At 37.9% G+C, this 14,563-nt stretch overlaps 2 protein-coding genes across 5 annotated transcripts in view; one reads left to right on the top strand and one right to left on the bottom strand.

Moving 5' to 3' along the window:
* The first annotated feature begins 5,039 nt into the window (after positions 1 to 5,039).
* Positions 5,040 to 6,412, top strand: LOC144650706 (nodal homolog 3-C-like). The gene is made up of 2 exons (XM_078510442.1): positions 5,040 to 5,314; positions 5,588 to 6,412. Exons 1-2 carry the CDS (start codon positions 5,083 to 5,085, stop codon positions 5,965 to 5,967), a joined length of 612 nt encoding a protein of 203 aa, XP_078366568.1. The 5' UTR covers positions 5,040 to 5,082; the 3' UTR covers positions 5,968 to 6,412.
* A 699-nt stretch (positions 6,413 to 7,111) lies between these two features.
* Positions 7,112 to 14,563, bottom strand: part of LOC144650674 (uncharacterized) — an 18,564-nt gene continuing 11,112 nt past the window's right edge. Inside the window, exons 1-4 of one of the 4 annotated variants that reach the window (XR_013570165.1) lie at positions 11,722 to 11,969; positions 10,535 to 10,635; positions 8,137 to 8,248; positions 7,112 to 7,547 (exon numbers count right to left, since the gene is read on the bottom strand). Coding sequence is in view for 2 of the 4 variants with exons in the window: in XM_078510395.1 (XP_078366521.1) it covers positions 7,445 to 7,547; positions 8,137 to 8,248; positions 10,535 to 10,652 (333 nt within the window). In the remaining 2 variants the exon portion in view is untranslated. Of the gene's footprint in view, positions 7,548 to 8,136; positions 8,249 to 10,534; positions 11,201 to 11,721; positions 11,970 to 14,563 lie in introns of those variants that run through there. The other 3 variants (XR_013570166.1, XM_078510395.1, XM_078510396.1) reach the window with 3 other exon arrangements.

Raw genomic sequence — 14,563 nt, 5'->3', positions numbered from 1 at the left:
ACAGAAATAAGGTACATGCCTCAACGACACAACGATGTGATATTTTTTCTTTTGATGTTGCGAACTTTTTGAATGCAGAAACGCTCGCCTTGGAACACAAATTTTCCGCCTAGAAACACTTACGACATATGACAATACTTAGCAGTAGATTCATGTGATGGTCTGAGTTATCATATAGCAGATCACAAGTAATGGCAACCTTTTGCTGGAAAGTGAGAATGGACCCCTTAGTTAAGGACCTTAACTTTGGCAGTTTGTCGGTTCAGTCGATTCCGAAACACATGTGCGATTTTAAATTTTAAATCTTAATTTAAATCAATTATAGTATCGTTTATTTAAGTTCATCATAATGTAATATTAATTTGTCTTAGGTAATTAGTCACACACGACCCTACAAGCATGCATTTGCATTTACACAGATAGTGTTTTAATATAGGTTTTATTATTATTATTATTATTATTATTGTTATGTTCTTTACGTAATGTTTGCTTAAAGTCTTTAGCGCCGGGACCAAACCATGGTCCTGGGGTAGCCAGTTTTTAGCTTGAAAACACCCTCCTCAAAATATGCGCTGTACCCAGAAAGGTTATCTTCTGTAGTTCACTGATGGTTATTATTATTATTATTATTATTATTATTCTTTTTATTATTATTATTATTATTATTATTATTATTATTAACGATAACTGTTAACTAGATGGATATTTTTAGTAAACGGTTATCAACTTACTCCCTTTAAAGCAAAAAAAAAAAAAGAAACACAAAAAGCTGTATTGACGGCTTAATTTCATTTAATTCATTTTTTGTGACTTTGATTTGCAACGTTTAAGTTACAGGAAAGAGAAGGTGTTCTGAGTGTTTATTTTTGAAAGATGAATGTTTTAAGGACGTTCGCGCCAATTGTTTATGCGCATTATTACTGCGCACGTTATTCATATCGCAACGACGCGCCACGGCATGCATCGAGCGCGCGCTAAGGAAACACATGTAGGGCTGGTAGCCGTTGCGCTATCTTTGCTCTAAGTTTGCGCTCTTTAAAAATGGCCGGTGGCCCCCCTTTTTTATAGACGACTTCCTCTTCCAATTCGCAACAGACTGTAAAAAAATATACAAAAAAATCAATGTCAAAAGTCAATGTTGGGAGTTTATTTATGTCCTGCACAGAGCTAACAAACCTGTGGCCCTCTTACTTACAATTATTGAAAAAAAACTTAAAAAAACGCTAAGATATAAAATTAAAAAACGAAAAAAACCAAAAAAATTAGATATGCAATAATATACAAGAATTTGTATTACAAACTTACTATTTTTTTAAAATTTTTCTGTCCACGCTGCATCGAATCCTCACGAATTCTGCCATGTTGAAGCTGTTGGGCGGGTGTAAATGTGTTCGCTATCTTCACTGGCTCGATAGTCACGATTCTTGCCTCGCTTGAATGTGATTATGATTCTAGCGTTGTCACACGTTGGTGCCATTCACTCCAAATCCCCAGGGCATTCGATCTCTTATTTAATGGCCTGTTTCGTGCTGTTTCGGTCTCTTTTCGCCGTTGATGACGCTAAAGGTCAATGCCACGTTTGTTTTACCCACCCTCCTCCCCTTCGGCGACGAATTTCTCCCTTTAATCATACCGCTCATCGCCCGGCAAAATTATTTCTCCCATAACTTAATCACATTCGGGCAATGAGTGGCTATTGTGCCAGTGAAGATGTGGAGCTAAATGATAATGTTTACTTTAAGGAACGTCACTAGGCCGATTTTTAGCATTTCTGACATGAGTAACTCATAATCTTACAGTGTTGAAAGTTAGAGAAAAAAATTCAATGTGGGAAGATTTTAGCGCGAACGTCCTTTAGAGCATATAACGATCAAATTTATACACTGAAAGTAAAAATATCTGGAAACTATACAGAAAAGCTGGGTATCGTTAAATAGTGCAATTTCGCCCAATAGCGTTAGAGTCGCGTGTACGACAAAAGCGGAGTTTATAGTACATTTTTGACATTTTCTAGATAGAAACAGCAACTTTCTTCTTTAAGGATCGGTTCTCTAATCTTTTGCTTTTGATTTTTGTCATTTGTAGCTTTATAGACTTTTCTTATGACTTTTCAATTGTGTTATACTATTGTTTAGGAACGATTTCGTTAGATTTTACATCGTACTTTTGCTGGGTGATAAAAATCAGGAGAGTGTCGTCAGGCTATCTTAAAGGCTGAGAAGGCTTTCAAGGAGCTATCTCTCTTTAGGATGTTTTTGCGGATCTAGGGCCTGTTCACTATAGAAAATGTTGTCTTGTCGACGTCTTTGTCAGTATCATTCTAATGGATCTGGCAATTAGCTAAATGTCCTTGTCTCGGATAAAAGTCGCAAAAGGTATTCTGAGAACGTTATTGCGGTTTTCAACCAAAGGTTTACCCTTTTTGCTTCCGTCAATCGTCTTAGCGGACCTCTCGGGAAACAGAAGTTCACTTCATTCGGGTCAAAAGGTCAAGTCTGTCAGTTGTGATTGGTAGATTTCGATCCATTTTGCTTGTTTCTGTTTTTCATGGTTCGTTTGATGTCGCCATAATTATGATTGACGGCAGCGAAAAACGGAATCGTTAGTTTGAATTCCAGAGTTCGCATTTCACTGAAAACCGCAAAAAGCCACGCTCCTGTGCAATTCTCAAAGATAGTTTTCTTTTCGTTTTGTTCCCTTTGGGAGGGAGGGGAGTGGGGGGGGGGGGGGGAGGCGTTCTGGGCTGTCCTGTGGGCATCACGGGTGGAAAGCCACTTACTAGTGGTCAGGGATCCCATCCGGCTCATCGCCTTCAAGCGGGCATATAGGAAATTTATTTTACCCAGTAAAAATAAATGTTTTTATGATGTTTGTTAGGACTACGTTCTCACTTCCTCCTGAGGGACTTCCGGTACTACGCGGGGTTGTGACGTCACATTACTCGATGCTTTTTTCTCTCTCTCTCGTCGATTGGGAAAAGCTTCGTGCTAGACTTACATTGCGCTTTATTTTCATCCCCTCCTCGAAACCTACTCTCCCGGTATATAGGGGTTGTATTAGGGCACGCCATCGGTTTTCACCCTCACCTTTGCTGAGAAAGAAGTCATTTGTAAGTTTTAGGTCTTCCTTTCGGATAAGTGATTGGCATAGAAACGTTGTACACTTTATTGATTTAATAAACGGCCAGTCGCTTGGCAAAAAGTTTGCCAATCCAGCTGTTATTCCTTTTTACCCACTTTCTCCGTTTTCATCAAACCAAGCTCGGCCGCCTACGCAGTGCTCACGCGCGGCTTTTTTAAAAGCATGCGTCATAAAAAGAGAATAATTAGCATAGACTACTACGATTATATTTCTCCGTTTACTTCTTAGTTTTGGTTTCGATTGAGAAGATCTTACATCAAACACGAAGGAAAACACTTTGAAGTCTGTAAAAGCTCGTCAAGAATTACTCCGCTGCTCGTCGTATTTTTCAGCTCTCTTCTCGGTGTTTGGATATGCGATGAAACACTCTCTCTCGTTTTTTAAGTTATATTGCGTAGCCTTGCAAAATTCACCCGTGGCCTGTTTGCTTCTCATCAGTCCGAAAATAACTGAGCTAATGTTTCATGGCGTTTACTTTTACAGCAAAAACTGATAAACACGAGCCTTTGCTTTCTTTGCTTTCTTTCAACATCGGAAACCTGGCGCCACCCTTGAGAGCCAAGCGAAGTAAACAACTTGAATATACTGGCGGGAAAAACTGCTCACATTGCGATAACAAATGGAGCAAATGGCGATAGCCATCACAGAAAGAAGAACACAAGTTCTTTCCTACAAAGGCCACCTTAAAGTTCTTTTCTACATTGGCTATTCACTTCTGCACAACGGCAACACTTCTATTCTAGGAAGAGCACCACAAAATAAGTGGAATTCCAAAACTTGTGAGTTTTATCTCACATAGAGTCGAAGAAATGCTCAGTAAAGTTCGCAATCTTTACAGACGTTTATGGCAGTTGTCATTTTAACAAATCCAAACACAGGAAATGGACTTTTAAACTATCAACGTAATCTATCACCGATAAACTATCACCGTGAACTTTGAGATGGACGTAGAGATATCATCGATTATGTACAAGATACCGCTCAAAAACTTTACAATTTAGCCAATGTTGGGCTGTTTTCCAGCAGTGGAAATCACTGGTGTTTCTTTCCAAAGAGAATATCAAGAAAGGGAAAAACTTAAAGCCGTTTAGAAAGGATCGCGTTACTTCCGATCAGCATTGATCTCTGAAATCAGCCGTTTTAGCCGAGTTGAAACAAAGGCCCGGCTTTACTATTTTGGTTCACTTTATTTACACTCTGCTGAAAAAGGATATCGGTTATTTATACCAGCATACTATTTATAGTGTTTGTTTAATATATATCTTCCAGTGAGTGGAAAGACTAACATCGTACCATCATAAAAAAAAGAATCCTGGAATTACAGGTGAATAGAGAAAGAGTGCAAATCCCCTAAAAAGTATTTTTTTATCTATTATTTGTAAAGCTCTTAAACGCTGCAATTCATCAAAATGGGGAAATAAAAACAGGCTAATTTCTCCGTAAAGATGTTCGCGACCCGGAGATACCATTGTTAAAGCTGAGTTACCCCAAAACAACCACTTATATGTCTCCTCTAAACGAAGCAGAAACAAACAACAGACGAAGTTACGATCAGCTCTGAGCACAAAAACTAGTTTTGACAAGATTGTAGTCCACGACGAACAAATTCTGGACTGATCAACTTGTGTGCTACTTTGTCACCCGCAATATAATTCAACACGTGCCATAATTAGCGCAAACGTTACAGCTCAAGGTTGGCATACCTTGTAGTGACGCAGGTTGTGTCAGATGGTAACCGGATATAGCACAACTCGAGTATTTAAAATAAACTTTCTGCAAACATCGTACGTGCTGAATAACAAAAACATAGGGGAAATGCTATTGGTTAAGCCCAGGGAAGGGTGTATGCTATATCAAGAAAGCCTCACCTACCTTTGAGCCAGTTTACTGGGGGCTTTCGAAGGATCAACTAGACGCCATCAGAAACTTGCCGTGAACATCATGACGATGCTGTATTTGTTTCTCTCGCTTTTCGCCTCGCAGCTCTTCTTTGTGACTCCATTGGTGATCGGGAAAGAACAGGCGGAGAACGGAGAAGAACCTTCGCCTTTCGAATTGAACAAAACCTTATCAGAATCAACTGATCCAAAGACACCACCCATGTTCCGTCATGGCATGAAGGAACAAGAAGCTCCTGCCAAGGCTTCCTCATTTCAAGACTTTCAAGCAGAATGTAAGCTGAACAACTTCATTATTCTGACCATTTTTCTCTGCAGCACGGAACAAAATTGGCTTTAAGAAGGGCGGATTCTTCGGGAGTTCAAGTCTAGAAAAGGGAACAAAGTCTAAGGACACTGAGTTATAAACGAATGACGATTACGTAATCATTTTTCACATGACTTTCTTCCATGTACGACTTAGATAGGTGTTGTAGATATTTTTCAAGAGCCGTTAGTATGGCATTTGTGATATCACACTAATAATGATCACTCTTTATCCTAACTAGATCCTGACGCACATGCTGAGAGAACAAAACGTAACATTCAACCAAAGAAGCCCGAACAAGAAGACAATGGCTGCCGAAAGGTGGACCTCATTGTCCACACAAAAGATTTTGGCTCGTCTACCAAATCCGTCCGGCCTGAGATCTTTAACGCCTATCAGTGCAAAGGCAAATGCTCCTTAACCCCCCAGAAAAAGTTTATCAACAACTCGCTGCTCAAAGCCTTTTTGAAGAAGAAGAAGGGCGTCAAAACCGATGGCGAGGCATGCTGTGTCCCCACCAAACTGCGACCGATGTCTTTCGTTTATTACGTCGAGGAGCGTGGATCATTCACGATGAGCACTTACCAGGATATGATTGTTGAAGAATGCGGATGTTACTAATTAAAAGTCCCCGCGCTTGGTTCATTTGTGGCATAATTAAAAACCCAGAATAGTTTAAGCGATGGACATCATTTTAACGAGTAAAAGAACCTCAAAGAATCTAGAACACTGTTAGTTTGTAATTTCAGGTTTATTTCGAGTCATTTATCTGTAGCGTACAATTCTATAATACTTAGATTTCTAATAAGAAAAAGATAAGGTAGCGTTTAATGGCATGATTTTGTGAATTTAGAGTAAATGTAATGACGAGTTTAGGCGTTGCCCTGAGTTGATTTCTTGAATAACGCCGGTTTTGTATGCCGTGTTTAGCAGTATGTCAATGTTACACATCTGAATGATTTAGCTGAGCCCCAACTAAAAATGAACTATTGACTAAAATGTCGCTGTTACATTGTTTTACACTGTAGAAACCTTAAAAATGAACTAAATAAAGGGTTTGCCACATTATTGTGAGAGGTATTGTGATAGAACGCTAAACTCATTATACGGGGGGGGGGGGGGGGAGGAGGGGAGATTCAAGTTCCCAAGGCTAACACGTTATATCCTAATAGAAAAGGTGACCCCTTGATATTCCTCCGATAGAAAAAGGTACCCCTTTCACATACCTACATAAGAGAGACCGCATGGCGTTTCTTAATTTTTCACTTGAAAACCCGCCTTAAATGGTCAAATAAATCTAACGTTCGGTGGGTCTGTTTGAAAAATTTTAAAAGATCCTTTTCAATATCGAAATTTTCCTACCCTTTTCTGTACTGCAACAAGTGAAACCCCTATACTTTTATACACCTCGAGCCTGACAAAATTATCTCTTTCGGGTGGAGGCTTCCCTGTAAAGGTCACTATAGGGAATACACCCCCCGGATATGAATTTGCGCAAAGCAACCGATTTATTGAAGTAAGACAAACAGCAGTCCACCAGGGAGAATGTTTTAGTTTTTTCGAAAATCCCCAGGAAAGTGCCTCAGTAAAATGGAATTTTTGAAAATTTTTTTTTTTTTTTTAAAAAAAAAAAAAAAAAAAAAAAAAAAAAAAAATAAAAAAAAACTCGAGTTTTATCTATAAAAGGCGGAAAAAAAAAAAAAAAAAAAAAAAAAAAAAAAAAAAACGAAAGGAAGAAAAAAAACTTTCCGATGCCAACTTTCCGAAAACATGCATCTTTATTTATCCTAATTTTGTGCCCCGTACAAACATGTGTAGAACTAACCCATTACATTCAATGTTATCGCTTAGGAGGAACTTCAAGTTTCACGAGTTACAGCTGCCAAACGTTGGTGTCTAGTAATTGTCTAAGTACGTTTTCCAGCAACGTCTGTTATTCTTTTGTTTAAGGTGAGAGGAGCGAGCGAGGAGCTGACGAAACAGTGAAGGGTTTGTCTTCACTTATAGAAAATATTTCTCAGTGTTCCTAAACTGAGAATGTCACTGTTGGGAACCTTTGATATCTTCCCGATAACAACATCTTAAGATATTATGTTTATTAACTCTGAATGCAAATTTCATCAGGGCTTCTCCACTTGTCTGCCAGCCAGTCACCAATCTTGATTTTTCTTAACTGGACGATTATGGAAGGGGGCGACTTTCTGTCGAAGAAAACGGATAATATCAGTTTCGAACCAATGCGTCTTCTTCTTCTGGTCTTTTTGCATTCTTTTAACAAGCTTAGTCACAAAGGAGGTGTTTCATTTGCGAATAAAGCAATTCTCATAAAGCGTGGCAATTTGCTACACTTTATGGTTACAGAGTTACAAATCGTTTAAGGCAATTAATTTGCTGTTTGAATTTTCTTTCTTTTCAACAGATTTGCTCGCAATTTAGGTATTACCACAATAAACTAGTACGGAATGTTATAGCGCATTTTGTTTTAGAGTTGAACCATTTTGAAATCAGCGTGAATCAGGAATCAGCGTGTTGCTCAAGTGTCATGACAAAAATTGTTATTTTCGTTTTTATTTTTGGTTCACATATGTCCTTTGTGTGTATAACATTTTACACTACGAAGAAGTGAGGAAAGAAGCGAATCTGGCTGTGTCTATGGCCTGGACTATGGCTCTTTGTTGAAGTCTAAAGGGAGTACAAAGAAATTTAATTTTTTGGCTCGAGATCAGTACTCTTTCAGCCAGCAAGATCATTCAAAGGTATTGTAAGTAGAAATACATTTCTACTATTTACCTGCAGGCGAAGGTAACAACCTTGGGGTAACAGCCTTGGAGATCTGGGAATAGGAGACATAAACATTGCCATCTCCATGCATCTCGCGGTGCCTCCATTATGACTCCTGCAGCTGCAACAAAAAACATGCATGCGATTTAGTTTTAGTTCAACGCCTCAGCCGCCTAAAAGACCAAAATAAACTTCCATTACATTACAGAAAATATTTGGTAAATGCCGCGCTTATTTGGACTCAGTTTAAGATGAACTTGTTAACGGTTACTTTTGATACGTTCTCTTGATCAAGAAAACTGGCAGCGTGGCGTACATGGCTGTTAGAAGCAAAACAAGAAAGGAGTATATATTTGTTCAGTTACGTACGTTGCTGAGTTCTAACCGTCAAAACTTTGCGCTATTATTTAAGAACTGCTATGCTCGTTGTTATTTCAAGCCTTGTCGAAAAAAATGATTCAGCCTAAGTTACCGCTAGGTTAATTAGAGAATCGGGATAGCATCTGAAAAAAACATGGCCGCCAAGAGGAAAACACAGGTGGATTTGCGGTCTGAAACAATTAACTTGTTCTCAATTTGTTAAATTCAAATGGCAAGCCAGTGTCTGGCCATTTGTTTCACTTTAAGGGGAGACAGAATGAGGTCTCATCAGAAATACATTTCATTTGCTTGCTGCCTTAGCCCAAACGGATCTTATCTCAAGATTTCATGTCCCTCGCAAGGTATCGGAAGCCATTTCAGTCCAACTCCTTTGTTCAGTTGTAGGCATTAACATCGACAATCCAAAAATCTACAGGTCACGGTTTAAGAACGCTGTTTTTTAAAAGAAAATCTTTTGGATGCCGCTAGTTAAAAAGTTACGGTAATGGCCAGGCAAAAGTTGTCACTCGGTTTAAAGAATCCAAGCAAAGTCTGTGGAAAAACATTGCTTAACCGTGGTATGTAAGACGAAGAAAGACAGACCCAGGAACAGTAACTGAACAAGTTCTTACGCCACATTAATCAAAATTTTTTATAATCCTTTGCAGCCTTACTTTCAATGTATTCTAGACATGGATGATATTTAACAGCATTTGTATTCAGTTGCATGTCGATGCAGTGTTTAGTTTTGGAGCGAAAGCATTGTAAGATTTGTGATGCCCTGAAGGACAGCGTTTTTCTCAAATGACATTCCATTATTCTTCAATTTTCCTCTACTATAATATTAAAATTGGTATGTATGGAATTCGGAAAAGGAAAATAACGACATCGAAAGCGAAATCATCTTGGTTGCTTTAAGGGTCTTTAAGGTAGATGCAAGTTGGAAAAGTGCAAGTTACGAAGGAGACTATACATATACACACTATACATTGTTTCTTTTCATAGGCGTACGAGGCGGGGGGGGGGCGAGGGGGGCTGCAGCCCCCCCCAGTGCCGAAATGTTTCGGGCAAAACAGTACTCAGAATTCGGGCAGCAAGCCTAGAGAAAAAATAGAAAATAAGCCAAAAAATCTCAAAATTACGTTCAAAACGAATAAACAACATCAACAGAAAAAGTGTTGGAAATATAACGAACGTTGTGATTCAAAAGTCTAAATTTCTCTTTAATCTGCTTTCGTTTCCTCTCGCAAATTGCTATAATCATGTTCGATTTTTCTCGCAAATTCTGCGTGACCCCTCAGTTTGATTCAGTTGTAATCAGCGTTTCCAGAGCTTGAGCGTTTGCGCACGGTGGATTTAGTGCAAGACCTTGAAACAGAGCTGCGATACGGTTAAAAATGTGACGAGGCTAATGCTTTGGACTCAAATGTTTTAACAAAACTTTCAACGAAATGTTTAACCCATCCATCCCTGAATGTCTCACACTCTTTTGTTAAACTTTCAAGCGGGGGAAAAACGACGTAAAGTGGCTCCCCCAAAATACTTAATTTTTGCTGAACTAGAGTGAATAAATAAGATATTTCCGAAAAAAAAAAAGGATTCAGTGCATTGACACTTTCGGGCAACGCCGCGAAATTAATTAAAGAACTATCGTTTCCTTTAAGCAAGCAGGCAAGGTTTGTACACAACTACTTCAATGCACGTTTTGTTGTCCATTTTATTTGCCTCTTTATTCGGCTTTCAACCCATGCTATTTTTTTTCGGGCAATAAGGCCTCCGCCCCCCCAGGTCCGAAGGTGCCCGTACGCCTATGTTTCTTTTTACCCAATCTATAATCTGTAAATGTTTAGTTGCCGTTCATGAATGGCAGGAAACCGACTTGTCGGCATACTGACGAAAACCAAGGTAATACATCCACACAGAAATGCCAAGAACACGTCAGCATCCAAAGCGGTCCTTAAATGGGGTAAAATAACTCATGATCAGTTAGTTATTAGGACGTATTCTTGCTAAGTAGTATTTAGAAAATCTTCCGATCAATGGTTACCTTTTAAATTACACTCTTCCTTATTTTCCCTTCCTCTCGTCTTTGTTACCGTTCGGATCGAAAGTCTGTACCATGCCAAGTTTGCTGAAGAACTCCTGAACCTAAAAAACAATGACATAATTCATCGCAAGGTTTCTGTCGATCTACTGCAGATTAAAGTTATTTTTAGTATATTGGATTCAATTGCGAAAGCAAGCTCGGGTGTAGGGTTTTCAGCACTCTTTGTACATTTTCTAATCCTAGAATCGTCTGGCCGGTTTTTTTGGTTTCCCTTGTGTCTTATTATTCTTCTTGAGAGGTTTAATAGCTGATGTGGAAAAAAGATCAAGAAACTGATTGATCCTATTTTCCGTTTGCAGTTGATGTATATTCAGCAAAGGACTAAAATCCAAACTGAATAACAACTAAAATAAAAATAGAAAATATACCTAAAGGATCAAACTTTGATCTCTCACTCACCTGCAAATCAAAACGTCCAAGGGCCGATTATTTAAACGAGGTTTAGAGTGCGGCTAAGAAAGTCGTTGTGTACACCGGGATTTATTTTTCCAATTATTTAAACAACGTTTATCTTAAGTTGTGTCTGGACGAAGTTTAACCGTCGACTAAAAAACAATGCCAAGTTAGACCTGATCCTGAGTAGGTTTAAACATCGTTTCATCGTTTATTTTCACTGCTTCTTGCCCATTAGGGTCATTTTATTTCTTGATTTGTCTTTTTATGTGCTTTCTGAATCCATGAGCTGCTTTAAAGTGATATTTGATTCCATTGTTCATTTCCTTTACAAGCGCAAGTAAAATTGTTTGAAAATATTTCCGCCCAGCTCAGTCTATACTACATTATGTATGCAGTCCTTTTATTGAAAGAAAACAAAAGCAAGACAAAACTTTTCATTTGAGAGTAGCACACATGCATGATGTAAAAACAATAGCTACACTTGTTAGACGGTGTCTAAACGTAGTCTTCGTAAATTCCTGCTCATCGGCGTTCAAATAATGCAATTAAGACTCTGGTTAGCCATGGTTTATGGAGTCGTCGTCTAAACCTCGATTGAGCCTTAGATCACTTCTAACTTAGGCTTCGTTTAAATAATCGGCCCCAAGTGTCTAAAACGCAACAGAAATACATTTAGATACATTACGTTCAATGCTTTTATAACTTCGTATCACGCACGTACATGGCTTTACCTTTAATCAAATATAAATCACCGCCATTAAGAACTCTGTTTTGATATCTTTTTCCCGAGTTTCAGTGATAGTTTGATACTGATAGTGTTAATTTCGATTTCCATTAAACTTCTTGTCTTGTGTAGTTTTCAGTAGAAGTACTTACTGCTTCTTATTTGAGAACCAATCCTATGATTGCAAAGAAATAAATAGGTATTGCAAAGTAGAATTTGTCAAGATCCAGCAAACAGACTTATCATGACAAAGGAAGACCAACTTAATATATCTACAAAGAAATGCCAAGAACATGTCAATGTTCAAGCGGCCGCCAAATTGGCCAAAATAAACACCGCTAGTAATAAATAGGTATTCATGCCAGATAATATTAAGAAAATGTTCCGATTAATGTTCAGCTTTTAAATAAACTTTGCTATCCATCGACGTCCTGTCGACTTCGTTACCTTGGGATCTAAAGTTCCTTTTGCTATAGCATGTTTATTGAAGACCTTCAGCCTGAGAATAGTGAAATTTATTGTAGGGTTTTCTGTAAATCATTTTAAGTTATAGTTATTTTTAGAACATTAGGTTCAATTGGAAAGACAAGCTCAGCTCTAGTGCTCGCCGCACACTTAACACATTTTCTTGTCCTACAATTAGTTAACCGGTTCTTTCGGTTTCCTTTGCGTCTTAAAACCCTTCACGAGAAGTTTAATAGCATAAGAAAAATTATTATTTCAATGTATTGTGGACATGGATGATATTTAAAATCATAGGCATTCAGTTGCATGTACATGTCCGTGTTCTGCTTAGTCTTGGAGCTAAAGCATTGTAAAAATTGTGATGGACTGAAGGCCAGCGTTTGTCTCAAATGTCATCCCTCTGTTCTTCAATTTCCCTTTATAATAATATTTAAAAGTAGTATGTAGCGAACTTTGAAGAGGAAAATAACATCGAGGGCGAAATGTTGTTAAAGACTCGGTTACTTTATAGCCGATCCAGGCTGAAAAACTGTTAACTGTAAACGAGATTTGAGTCAAAATTTTGGGTAATTTATTCTTTAATTCTTAAATCTTTGTGTGTTTAGAAGTCGTTCATAAATGCCAGCACTGCAAACCGACTTGTTATGCTGACGGCAAACCAACGTAATATTTCCAAAAGGAAATGCCTAAAACGTGTCAGTGTCCAAAGTGGCCGTCAAATTGGTTAAAATTAAGTCAGCTAGTCATGGGTTATAGTTATTTTAGTACATTAAGTTCAGCTGGAAAGAAAAGCTCAGTTATCTCAAATTTTCGACTGATCATTGTGCTAAAACGTTTCTTCAAATGGCTCAGTTAATTAAAGATGTTGTGAGTTGTCCGAAATCGGTCGCTCCTTAGTCGGAAAAACAAAAACACGGCATTAATTAGCATTTTTCTGTCTAGGTTATCGAGTCATGGTTAAAAACGCGGTCATTAAAGAAGTTAAGGTAAAGGCTCAGAAAAAGTTATTCCTTGAAACGAGAAAATGGAAGTGGTCTCTAAAAACCATCGATGCTATGTAAGAAGAAGTAATCGACAGATCCCGGACCTAACAGCAATTGCGTAGGTTTCCCCCACATTAGCAAAGTTCTAAAATCTTAATGATCCTACGAAGCTATTCTTTCAATGTATTCTAGACATGGATGATATTTAATATCATGGTCTTTAAGTTGTATGTACATGGCGATGTATTTCTTACTCTTGGTGTAAAATTTGTAATGGCCTGAAGGTCAGCGTTTGTCTCAAATTTCACCCCACAATTTTTCAATTTTCCTTTATTATAACATTTAAAAGTGGTATCCAGTAAATTCCGAAGTGTAAACCAGCGACATGGAAGGCGAAGTGTTCTTAAAGAATTAGTCACTTTATGGCAAATGCAGGCTGAAAAACTGTAAGTTGTGAAGAAGACTATAAAGGCTAATATTTAGGTAAATTGCTTCTTTTTAGTTATACACAGTGGCCACTCTGTAAAAGGACTTGTCACGCTTGAGGAAAACCAACATGTCCACAAAAAACATGTCAATGTTCAAAGCGGCTGTCAGATTGGCCTACATAATCTCAACTAGACATCAACAGGTATTCATTCCAGATAGTTTTAAGAAAATGTTCCGATCAAAAACCTTCACGACAAGTCTAAAGGCTAGTGATGTCGAAAACAATTATTTCAATTTATTTGAGACATGGATGATATTTAACATCATGTGCATTCAGGTGCAAGTACCTGTCAATTCAGTAGTTAGTCTTGGAGCTAAAACATTGCGAAATTTGCGATGGCCTAAAGGTCAGCGTTTGTCTCAAACATCATCCCATTATTCTTCAACTTTCCTTTATTATAATTTTCGAAAGTAGTATGCAGCGAATTTCGATTAGGAAAATAACGATATCAAAGGGAAAATGTTTTTTAAGACTTGGTTATTTTATGGCAGATGCAGGCTGAATAAATGTTAGTTGTCAAGGAGACTAACCAGTTAAAAGCTTTGGTAAATTAACAATTTATTCTTTTTACCCAATCTATAATCTGTGACTGTTAAGCAGTCATTCAAAAATATGCCAGCAAACGCGCTTGTGATGCTGATGGAAAAGCAATGGTATATGGAATCCAGAAAGGATTACCAAAAACACGTCAGTGCCCAAAGCGGCAATCAAAATGAAATTGACTAAAATAAACAAAGATAGTCATAGGTTTTCAGTTATTTTTAGGACATTGGATTCAGTTCGAAAGAAAAGCTCAGTCAACTCTGATTTTTAGAGATAATTTGGCTTAAAATTTTCTTTAAATGGCTCTTTCAAAGATCTTGTGACTTGCCCGAAGTTGTGTGCATGCTCGGTAGTTTTAGAATTAAACT

This window comes from Oculina patagonica, chromosome 4, assembly GCF_052425735.1.
Source record: "Oculina patagonica isolate OP01 chromosome 4, crgOcupat, whole genome shotgun sequence".
Classification (NCBI taxonomy): Eukaryota; Metazoa; Cnidaria; class Anthozoa; order Scleractinia; family Oculinidae; genus Oculina; species Oculina patagonica.
This window is presented reverse-complemented; position numbering and strand designations above follow the sequence as displayed.

Excerpts from the sequence above, each read along its gene's own strand:
- LOC144650706 (XM_078510442.1), top strand. The coding sequence starts at position 5,083 with ATGACGATGCTGTATTTGTTTCTCTCGCTTTTCGCCTCGCAGCTCTTC. Across the intron at positions 5,315-5,587 it reads TCAAGACTTTCAAGCAGAAT|ATCCTGACGCACATGCTGAG; the intron begins GTAAGCTGAACA and ends TATCCTAACTAG.